This window comes from Eublepharis macularius, chromosome 8 (assembly GCF_028583425.1).
Source record: "Eublepharis macularius isolate TG4126 chromosome 8, MPM_Emac_v1.0, whole genome shotgun sequence".
Classification (NCBI taxonomy): Eukaryota; Metazoa; Chordata; class Lepidosauria; order Squamata; family Eublepharidae; genus Eublepharis; species Eublepharis macularius.
Window position 1 is genome coordinate 13,459,624 of NC_072797.1, and position 11,959 is coordinate 13,471,582.

The 11,959-nt window shown below is 49.3% G+C and overlaps 1 protein-coding gene across 1 annotated transcript in view; it reads right to left on the minus strand.

Annotated features, from left to right (window-relative positions):
- SMAD7 (SMAD family member 7) overlaps positions 1-11,511 on the minus strand; it is a 48,478-nt gene extending 36,967 nt beyond the window's left edge. Inside the window, exons 1-2 of the mRNA XM_054987411.1 lie at positions 9,472-11,511; positions 6,930-6,983 (exon numbers count right to left, since the gene is read on the minus strand). Coding sequence (XP_054843386.1) covers positions 6,930-6,983; positions 9,472-10,186 — 769 coding nt within the window. The 5' untranslated portion in view covers positions 10,187-11,511. The remainder of the gene's footprint in view (positions 1-6,929; positions 6,984-9,471) is intronic.
- Between the last annotated feature and the right edge of the window lie 448 nt (positions 11,512-11,959).

Here is an 11,959-nt window from a genome sequence, read left to right on the forward strand (position 1 = left end):
TGCAAGTTGACAGACAATGTTAAAAACTGGATTCAAACTCCCACTCTGCCATAAAGCTCTCTGTGCTGGTTGCTATGGCTCAATCTACCTTGCAAGGTTGTTGTGAGTATAAAATGGTAAGGCGACGGGGAGAACCTGTTGCACCGTCTTCACCTGTTTAGAGGAAGGGTGAGGATAAACTGGCCTCTAATGGCAGCCAGTGTCCAACCACAGAATGGCTGCTTCCACACACGTTGGATAATCCACTTTCAATACGCTTTAGTGAACATTTATAACTGATTTTCCATGTGTGGAACAAAAAATCCACTTCTAAAGGATAACTAAAGTGCATTATTCAACGTGTGTGGAAACGGCCACTGTGTACAGCTATGGGATTTCTCATGCAAAGTTTCAATTTTCATCATCAATCTGCGCTTCAGGAAAATGCTGAGAATCAGACTTCCCTGGCTTTAGTATCTAATACCGATTAATGCATTTACCATTGACAAGGAGACCCCAGAACAGTAACTCTTACAGCTTGCAAAATGAGCCTGACATACTTAAAAATCATGTATTATACAATGTAAAGGGGAATTAAGGTGCAACGGCACTGAAGTGTTTGTGTAAGACTTTTTCAAGTTCTTGGCAAACAAAACCTGAAATCAGATTCCACCTCCCTGCCCCCCCACACACAACAGTGTGATCTACACCAGAACCAAACAATGCATAAAGTTAAATTCCCAAGAGCTTCTAGAACCCACAAACTCCCACGCTATTAATGGCATCGGTTTTCAGAAGAGAGCAGAACACAGTGCGAACTGGAGCCAGATTCCTGAAACAAAAATCTAACCCTGTAACGTCCAGGGCAGAAAGAAAGGAAATCAAAAGCCAATCTGACGACGCAGCCGACCTTCAGGCGCTGGCAAAATGACAATATTGCCTTTGGCGATACAAAATTCGGGCAAGCGGTATGCAACACAGGACAGTGAAAACATGGATGTGGACGCAAACACACACACCATGCTCAGATCTATTCCTCCCCTCCGCCCACCCAACTCCTAGAAATTGTTTTTCAAGAACTCACTGAAAAGACAGGGAAAGAGCACATGTATGTGTGCGTATGAGGCCGCGTAATCTCATTTTATCAGAGTCAAGTATAACCCTGAACAGGAATATACAGTTTAACAGGATACACTTAATCAAACTGAAAACAATAGAGCAGACAGGAAATTTGAGTTACTTATGAAATACTGTATACGATATACACTTTGTAAATGTACAGTGTTTTCTATGTTCTAAGGAAATAGCTTTTTTAAAAAAAAAAAAGAGAGAGAGAGAGAGAAAGAATTAAAATTGTTTTTCTCTAGACAGTCCCATTTCGGATCTTGCCCCACTACTGAAGTGCCACAGTCCAGCCACAAGACTTCCACCTTGATGAGCCCAAGTCCCACGTGATGGAATTCCAACCCCACAACGAAATGGCACACCAGTGGCTTCAGAAACCATGTCGCTGTGTTCGTTTTCTTCTACCCTGGTATTCTCCAACTGGTGACATTCTCTCTCGAGGACCAAGGAAAGCCAAATTCCAATCCCTACTTAGCCAGAAAACAAACTGGTGGGCTTTCGGCCCACATAGCCAGTCCTACTCCGGCGGCACTGTAATGATACAATGGGATGGCAACACACACACACACGCACTAGCACACTGCCCTAAATTCATTGGGGAAAGAGTAGAATACAAACGTGACATACAGACATGACACCATTCCACAGCAAGTTCTGCCAACATGGTCAAAAACTAGGTCAAACACAACTCTAATTTTAATATCTAAACATTCCAAGATAGCACAAGTTAAAACTATTCCCTTACAGGAGACTATTAGAAATAAATGTAACATGCCTCGGGCCTTGATCTGGTCTCTTTTATATGAGCTGGATGCTTGGCCCAAAGCCATCCAGAACCGTCTTCTGCAGGCGGAACCATGCAGAAGTTTGAAACGACATTAGTTTGGTTCTTCAAAGGCGGCAGAAGGCTGAGGTATCTCGACGAGGACTCCCTTTACCTACTCTAGTTAAGAATTCATACCGTAAGAAACATGAAACACACACAATTCCTCATTTGAAGCAAAAATCAGGTGTTCTCTCAAATCAATAGCATCTCCTCCCCTACCACGCGCACACGTTACATTTTTACAGATTCCCACAATATTACTGTGTGCCAGGGCCTTGAATTTTTTAATGTCGCTTTGGATCACGAAGGCCTGGTCTAGTACATACCTCATAGATAACTACGACTTAGCCTTTGTGAACAGCCCACCACAGACCTCAAAACAAAGAGAATTTACACCTCATCTCAAATGCAAAGCTTTTCACTGGAATTCGTTCACATCCTTCAGTTGCTGCCCATCTGGTGTAGAGTAATCAAGTGTGTGAGAGGGAAACCCCAAGGATACACATGCATGTGCGAATGCATCCACTTCTTGGCGTTTGCCTGCATGACCCACATAGGGAGTTTAACACTCACAGCACCAATCTCACCCTGAAAACAGGAATAAACCCTTGTACTTCTCAAAATCTAAACTTTGTCATTGCTAAGTTGCCGTCATGCCTTATAATACAGTTTCTCTGTGAAACTACCTTGATAGTACATATCAAACTGATCTCAAGGTGGGTCTCCCATAAATCCAATTCATTTCAACTATATCTGCTGATGCTTAAAACACATTCCCCAAATCAAAATCTATGAGAAGCAGGGCTGGAAAAGGTTTCCAAATTAGTACCAATTTGGATTTTGGGTATGCAGACAACTTGTCAAACCAAGTTGGACAATGGATACATTTTTGTGGCTTGTGTCAGAGATGCGACCAGAGCCACATCAAATTGTCTTTTTATGAACCTACCCTAACATGAAAGAATCTATACAACTGATGGTGCTGCCATTCATTCCTAGACTATTCAATTTTTCAGTGTTATTACCTAGTGGAAGTCTAAATGCAACTCCAGAGACACCAGTGATAGAATACCTTTTCTGCAGTAGTCCACATTTAATGGCTGCAACACCCCCCCTAGCAATTCTCAAGAGCTATCGAGAGTTAGAAGCCACACTGAAGCTGTTCTAATATAGCAACTTGCCCCTCAGAGAGAACACAAGCAAGTATCTTACACGGTGCCTTCAGCCATGCTGAAAACATCTCCTATCAGGAGACGGATCTTTCAACTCCTAATTTGTTTTAATGGGAGAAGTTCAATAACTTCAGCTTCTCCCACTGCAAATGCTGGCAGTCTCTTCCTTTGCCTGATGTAGTATGTATAGGGCCTCGGATTTGCCCAGTAGCCAAGGCAGGAGAAACCTGACCTGTCAAACACGTCTTTTACACAGGAGGAATTAAAAGGAAACAAATCAGCAACCTTCATCAGAGGGCAACAGCTAAACTACACCCATCTGCACAAATGTGATGGATGCTAACCTGACATAACTTGTATTTATTCTGTAACATTCACTGTTCGGAATGACGAACTCTCCCCATATGTGAAAAGAATTCTCATAAAATGGGTTTACAATCCAAAAGATTTTAAAAACTTAAGAAAACTGGAGTTCTTTTTACTTTCCCTTCTCGTTTCTGAGCCCCCCCAAAAAGCGTTGAAATTTCTTCCTATATAAGCGCAAAACTTTTTAAAAATTAAAGCTATTGTATAACAAGGACCAAAAATCACTTTGCCTTGTTATCCACCCTAGATCCTGCTCGTACCTACTTCCTATTATACTGCTAGGCAAACATTTGTATTACTATAGCAACTCTGTTCCCACACTTGAGAAATAGCTACTTTCCAATCTGAGCTGATGAAGAATTCTGTGCAACTCCCAAACTTGCCTAAATCTATGACTGACCCAACTAAGAAAAGTCCAGAGAATTCCAGAACGTACATCTCACAGTCTCTCTCATCAGGCAAATGATAATTCAGCAACTCCCCTTCAGATCTGGGACTGGGAAGAAATTACGAGTTTGCAGTGATATTAACCATAAGCAGACACTAAATTCTTTCTCTCTCTCCACTCTCACAATGGACTTCATTAAAGAGGAAGTTAAAAACAGGAGTCAGCCACCTGCAATGACAGACTTATGGGGTATTTTTGTCTCTCCCAAGGCTCCATATTCAAAGTTCGGCTGCCAAATGGATTTAAAAGGGGGAGAGAAGGGGGGGCCTGGGGTGAGTAACCTTGCCATTTTTTCAGATTTCCGACTGGTTCCATTAATCACTTCCCATTGGCTAATACAGAGAACTTTTCCTTTCAAAATGGCACATTTAAGTCCTGTGGCTTTTCTGTTTACACACAGTTTTGCTACCTTATGTCAACACTTAGTAATGAATAAATATATCACTCCACAAACTGAGAATGAGCCCCTGGCAACAGCCAGCTGGATATTTAAACTCTGCTAATAGATTTATCTTAGCATCTTTGCCGGAAACCAGTGGTATCCCCCTTAACCATTCTCTCCAACACCTCTGGGGTTGCCAGCTATTCACCACTCTTCTCAGGTTTGCCTCGTTCTGTGGAACAGGGGCAGCAAATTTGCAACGGATCAACAAACAAATCAATACGCCCTGATCCTAACCATCTTTACTTGGAAGTAAAGCCCCTTGATTTCACTAGGATGTTCTTTCCAGATAGGCTGTGTTTGCAACCTAAGCACCTGAAGGTTGCAAAGAAATGAGCTATTCTCTTCTGGGCTGCATTATTATTTATAAGCACCATGTAGAGCAGTTTAAGTGTAAAAGGTCAGTAGCATTCTCAGTTTGTAGGTGGAAGGCTGAGAGACAAAGAGGGACTTGGAGCACGGAGATTTGCTTCCAAATTGGTCAGGTTCAGCGTTGGCTGGGAGGCCCACCAGCTCAACAACAACAACAACAAAAACTCAGCTAAATTTCCACCACCATTCATAAAGAAAGGAGAGTCTGGGGAAATCCCTTTCTGGAAGTGCCAGGCAGCTTGCTTGTCAAGGACAAACAGTAGGTTTTGTCTCTGTCTCAACAGTATCCCACAAATGTCACGCTTCATTCCCCCACCCTGCCCGCACATCAGGCATCAATGGTAGCAAAAGAGTGCTATTGGGGCAAGGGTGAATTCTTTATCCTTCCACCCAACCTCAGCCATCAAGAACCAAACCTACTCCTACCAGCAAAACCCCATCCTGGAATCCGTTCCTTGGTCACAGCAGAATGTTGGGAGACTCACGAGTCACTCTGAACTGCTACAGCAACCAATAAAAACTCTGCCAAGAGGCAGGGCAAGCCATTAAGTGAATATTCCCATTTTAATAAAGCATTCTAGAGTAAAAGCATGTCCCACTCCTTGTAACCCATTTGCTTGGCAAAACATCTAGCCTGCTTGCACAGGCCATAATGTGTATTGCTAAAATGGGGGGGGGGTCTGTTTTAAAGGGTGAAACTGGCAAGATACCAAGACAGTGGCCCATAAAATGGGGTGAAGAATAATTAGCGGGAGAGGGGGATAACTGAACCCCAATGTCCTAAGACATTATTAATCATCATTAGAGGACACTGTGTTTTATTGAGTTTAATAATAAAAAAGATGAAAAGAATTCCTGCCTGCGAGCAGCTTACAGACTCCAAAATCAGGGTGAACCTTAGAAAGCAGACACTCTTACCCTTTCAAGCAGCTGGGAGTTAATGAAATTTAAACTTTACGAACTAACCAGATCCACAACTTTTCATATGGGGAGGAAGAGACTAGCAACTGTTTGAGGTTGGGCCTTTCCAAAGGAATCTATTTTTAAACCACACTAACTTACTGCCTTGCCATCGGGATGTAATCAATGAAGCCTGCTGCTCTGCAATCTGCATTTCAGTCCATTAATCTTCTGGAGAGATATGAAGTGGCTTTGTGGAATTTTATCTCCCTCCCTGTCGATTTCGTTCCACATTTCCGATTTTCACGAAACCCTCTCCCTTCTCCCTCTCGCAAGGCACATACACTCACTCGCCTTTCCACAATACAAGCGCTATTTATCTAGCACAGGGTGAGCCCGCTGCCAGCCAAAAGTTTATGCAGACAACCGCAACAGCGCTTGGTGCCAGCCTCGAATGGGCCCTGGCAAAATGCCACCCAATTACAAGCAACAAGCATGCAGAGAGAGTCGTGCTAAAAATGTCTGCGACTTGCGTGCCCCCTTCATACATTTTTTAAAAACTGTTTGTGCCAAGCTACAAGAGTTTATGCAGAAATGAAAACATAAAACATTGCAAGACACCTGCCAGACTTAAAATTCACTTGTGGCATCATTCACCCTTTTTTTAAAACAAGTAAAGAAATAAAATTCTCCATGTTCCGCAACATAGGTCAAATATGTGGTTGACCTGATACCATGGACATCTTCGTAGAAATTGATGGGTTATTTTTAACAAAAAAGGTTAGAGGCTGATATACATGCTTAGGAACTTGTCCCACTGAATTTAGCTTGGGTTACTTCTGAGTAAACACCGCCAAGTGAGGCAGCCCTTCTTTTGCGAGTCTGGGGCATGTATGGATTTTTCAAACAGGGTATAAGCCCCATTGCCCTGAACAGAACTTGCTCTCAAGCGAGAGGGCATAGACAAAAGCGCTGCAGCACCTTGCAAAATTTGGAAGGTTTTTAAGAACAAAAGGCTTCCAATCTCCCTATCTACTCTGCACCAAGAGTAAATCCCACTTATCTTAATTGGGGGGGGGGGCTTGCTTACAATAATCTCTTTAGCAGTCCTACCCACCTCACCAGCAAACACCAGCCCCAAAGAAACCAACCGGATGGTTTTATTTGCATGAACCAGAATAATAAAAGTGAAGGAACATGATAAAAAAGTGCAGGGGTGTGTGTGTGTCTGAACGGCAGAAAACCTTTGCCTTTTCCCCTCCCTTCCCCAAATGCGTTTAAAACCCCAAATCTACTTACCAGTTGGTTTGAGAAAATCCATTGGGTATCTGGTGTAAGGAGGAGGGGGAGACTCTGGAATTAGAAAAGAAGCGAGAAAATAAAAGCAGAGCCATGGGAGAAGGAGAGGAGGGGGGGAGATAGGAACTTATGATAACAGTGGCATTCTTGTAGCAATACAGTTTGTCTTTAGCTCTGGGGGTTGGAGGCAGGGCAGCGCGGCGGCGATTGCCTTGATATTTAACTGTCAGATAAACAAAAGGGGCCGGCTGGCGCCAGCCTCTTTCGCTATCTGCTCTTCTGGCTGTCTCCAGCGGGGCCTCCTTGGCTGGGCTGAAACGCTGCAGCGCTGGAAATCACCAACCGAGCCCGGCTCCCTGATAATCCCAGTAAGGCAGGCTGCAGGCACACTTAACATTGCGCAGAGAGCCCCGCGAAGGGGGGGCGCGGGGGGGGGGACGGCAACGCAACCGAGACTCGCATTTGCCTCCCCCCCCCCTCCACGCGCCTTAAAAAACACTGCAAACTTTGGCATCGGGGAGAAGGAACTCGGTTCTGAGCAAGTTGCTTTGGAAACAGTTGGGCGGGGGCTTGCACCGACCCCCCCCCCAAGACGGCAAAGATCGCAAATTATTGTAATTTTGGTACAGAAGGCGTTTCAGTGCGATCTTCAATAGAGTTACTCCAGTACAGGCCCACTGGCTCCCCCCCCCCGCAAACTCTTACAAAGTAACTTGCTCAGAACGGGTTTCCTTTTTCGCTCTTCCTTATTGCAAGTTTTTATTAAAAGAGTGTAGGCGCTTGTGCAACGGGGGGGGGGCCTTAAAACGAGCCCCTTTCCACCCCCCCCAAGTCTTTTAGCTTGCAGCGAACACGGACCCCCCCCCCCCGCACCAACTAGACCAAGTTTGCAAGGAATTGCCATTTTTGCACAGAGGAGAAGGCGTTTCAATGCAATCTTAAGAAGTTTGGTGGAACACTGCTTGTTACGTGGAGGGAAGGAGGGGAGCAGTTACCTTTACGAAACATAACTTTGAACTTAAAAAAAAAAGACCAAGACTTGTGCATGGAGGTTTTAAAGCATGCTGCGCAGGATCGGTCTCTCATTCACTCCCCCTTCTCTCCCCCCCCTTCCCAGTTTGGAAACCAAAAAGGCAGTTTGCCCGGAGGAGGAGAGAAAGGAAGCAAAATCGCACACCGGTGCCTGGAAATTCTGTGTTTCCTTTTTAATATTACGAAGCACCGAGAGGGAAAGATTGCCAGCCAGCCTCGCCACCGGCCCAAGTGCTGGGATCGCTTTTGCAAGACCTTCGCCTGGCAGCTCTCCCTTTTCTCCAAACACTTTGTACACCGGGGCTTCTTTGATATTTTTAACTCTACGAGGGCCAGAGACGTCTAATGGTCAATGTTTACTGTAGGATCCAGGCAATTGCGTGGCCTTTTTTATAAAGCTATTAGTAAGCAAGCGCTGTCAACATGAAGTTGGGTGTTCCATTACCTCCTCCTGTTCTCCCTTTAGCACAAGAGCCACAGGAACTAAAGACACACACCCAGAACTGGAGAGGATTTTTTTTTTTTTTTGCAAAGCGAAGGGCTGTGTCCAACGCTGTGCAAAACTCCCCTCGGGCTTCTTGACAAGCTAAAATTAAAACTCTCCCTGGGAATTTTTTTTTAAGCATGCAGACATACACAGGCAGCCGCTGCAAGCCAGCCCAAACCCCTGTGGCTTCGCTGGGATGGCAAAAGTTAAGAAAAATAAAAACAGCTTGACAAAGCTGCGAGGGGATTTTATGTGGGAAGCCGTTTTGGTCTGCAGTGGAACAGCAGGACTCGAGTCCAGTGGATAGAGACCAACAAGTCTTTTACACGCTGGAAATCTTGCTGGTCTCTAACGTGCCACTGGACTCTAATCCTGCTGTCCTGCAAAGGATGACCCCTTAAGATCCAGGCTACATGCACAACAGAAAGATCTCAATGCCAACACCAGAGTAATCACACGACACGAATCCTTCTCCAAACTGGGAAGGCCTGACTCGCATGTCTGTTCAGACAACCAGGATTTGAGTCCAGTGGCACCTTAAGAGACCAACAAGATTTTCAGGCTACGAGTATTCGAGAACCAGAGCTCCATTCCTCAGATACTGAACATCTCCTTGGTCTCTTAAGATGCCACTGGGTTCCAGTCCTGCTGCTGTACCGCAGCCCAACACGGCTACACAACTAGAGCAAGACTATCCCCTCCCCCCAAGCCTGCAATACATGCAGGCACAAAATGCACCAACGCCTTGCAAAGATGCACGCTTCATTTTCACTTGAAGCAGGTAATCCGCCTTAGTGAGAAAGGCGGACTATAAACAAGCAACAATAAGAATAACAGTAATAATAATCGCAATAGTTTTGCCTTCCTCTAGGCATAAAGCAGGGATCACTGGGGGAGGGAGTGGTGGATTTCCTAAACTGGCCAGGGGACTGGACTAGATGACCTCTGGGTGACCCTTCCAACTCTCTGTTCCTATGCAAGAGTAATTTTGGGGCGGGGGGGGTTAAGGGGGTGACAACTCACCTAGTTCACAGAGCCTGCTGAGGTGGTAGGGGTTGCAGCAGACCAGGTCCGGGTGGGTTTTCCCATAGGATTCACAGCACCAGAGCCGCTTGACTTCCGAGCAGTGCCTGAGGTCGGGCCAGCGAAAGACTTTGCAGAGCAGCAGCGGGAGGGAGTACCAGTGCGGGCCCAGCTTGGAGTCCACCTTGCCGGGCACCAGCAGGCAGGCGGTGCGGGCGCCCCCTTTGGTCTCCACGGCTTGCAAGAGGCCCTCCAGGTGCTTCTCCTTCAGCCGCTTCAGCACCGAGTGGGTCAGCGCCTTCAATTCCGCCTCCGAGCCCAGGTGCGCCTTGGCCAGCTTGCCCGACTTGCCCATGCAGCAGCCCCGGCTCCCGCCGCCGCCGCCGCCGCCAGCCCCATGCGCCCGGCCGTCCGCCGCGCCGTCGCCCGGCTCGCCGCCTCCTTCTTCCCCGCCGGGCGCGCGGCTCCGCCAGAGTCTTCGGACGAGCCCCGAGCGTTTGGTCCTGAACATGCGGGACGAGAGGAAGGTTCCCCGGCTAAAAAACGGGCATGTCGTCCGCCACTCATGAAGAATCCGGGAGCCGAGTCCAGGCAGCCAGGAGAAGCAGCCCGAAATGATGGGGAAGAAGCGGGAGCACGGCAGGGGGGCGGCGGGCGGCGGCCGCGGGGCTGCTGCTGCTTTGGGTGGTGCACCAGCCACAGCCGGCTGCAGCATGCGCCGCCGGACCCTGGCGAGGCCGGGGTTCGAATCCTCCCACCCTTCCCGGCTCGGCCGAAAAAGAAATCCTTCAAAATCCAAGAAGACAGGGGGGAGGCCCAAAAAAAAATCCTTACAGTTTAAAGGAAGTTTTGCACGGGATGGAGAAAGGGCAGATGGCGATTCTTTTTTTAAAGGCGGGTGTCAGAAACTGGCAAGAGAAAACATGCCCTTCCTTGAAAGCACCAGTCGAGGTGAGCTTCTTGGAGCGGTAGAGGCCGGGGTGTTTTTCCCCCCCACCTTGATAAATAGCAAAATTGTCACCGAGGAATTTCTTCCACCCCGACCTTCCCCCCCCCTCCTTTGCTGCAGAGGCGCACGGGCTCCCCGAGGCTGAAGCGCTCCCCGAGAGGTGTTAATCCAACCAAAAGGAGAGGTGCAGAGAGGGAGGAGGGAGGGGGAGGATGCGATCGGGACAACCTGACGGCGGCGTGGGAAAGGGCAGGCGAGCCGAAGGAGACAAAAAAAAAAAGCAATCTGTGTCTGGAGGAGGAGGAAAGCAAAGGGGGGGAATCCCAAAAAAAATCCACGTAACGATCAACCGTATCCAAAGATCCCCTTTCCCCTCGGGCTTCTTCTCAGGCGAGCTCCAGGCGCCCCACCAGCTCTCTGCAGCCCTTCTTCTTCTCCTCCTCCTCGTCCTCGGCCCTTTCCCCCCAAGCGCTTTGATCTTCCTCTCCTCCTCGGCTCGCTCGCCTCTTTCTTCCTCCCTCGTTCTCTCCCCGAGAGTTTTTCAGCGTCGGGGCGGGAGGAGGGGGGGGCGATCAAAAGTTCTTCCCCCGGCGATCTCTCCACCCACTTGCAGCGAAACGAAGCGGGGCGGGGAGGAGGGGAGAAGCCGAGCGCCAGCCGGGAGGAGGAGCGGCGGCGGCGGCTGCGCCTGCCCCGACCCGGGCGCTCTCCAGCCCGGACTCCTTCTTTCAGCGGCCGCTGCGCTGCCCTCCGCCGCCGCCTCCCAGCTCGGGCATCGCCTGGCAAGACGGAGGGAGGGAGGGAGGGAGGGAGGGGAAGAGAGGAGGCGGCCGCCCGCCCTGCGCCGCCGCCGCCGCCTCCCGCCGGTCCCCTCTGCGCTCCCTTCGCCCTCGCCGTGCGCTCCGGCGCGCGCCCTCAGCGCTCGGCTCCCCGTCCCTGAGGCGAGGCGAGGCGGCCGCGCGGACTCTCCCTGGCCGGCCGGCCGGCTCTGCCTTCTCCTCAGGCGGAGGGCGCCGCGGTGCCTCTCTGGCTGCGGGGGCTCGGGCTTGCCTCGGCTCTCGCCTCTCCTCTCCAGCCCGGGCCGGCCTCCGTCTCCGCCTCCTCCTCGCCCTCGCCTCGGCGGCTGCCAGACTGCGCAGCGGCGCTGCCTCGCCTCGCCTTGCCCTGCCCAGGCGCCCCCCCCCGCGCCTTATCACGTGGGCGTCTAGACACCCTGTCGCTTTTTTATTTCAAAAAAAAAAAAGTGATTGTGTTGCGCAAAGGAGGCATCGGGTGGCGGAGAGCTATTTTCTCTCCCCCCCCCCTTCCCCGGCGCTGTAATTCCTGAAGTCTGGGGAGGCAGAGGAAGGGGGCGGGCGGGGAAGGAAGCGGGGAAGGTTTAAGGACGTCTGGGGGGAGCTGGAGGGTGGGGGGGGGGCGAAGGGAATTCTCCTCAGCCCGGGCGGAGGGGTCGTGGGGGGGGGCGGGATTCGAGGGCTGTTTCCAGGAGCGGGAATCGAAACGGCGGCCGGCCAGAATTCGCGGAGCCGAGTTTAAAAT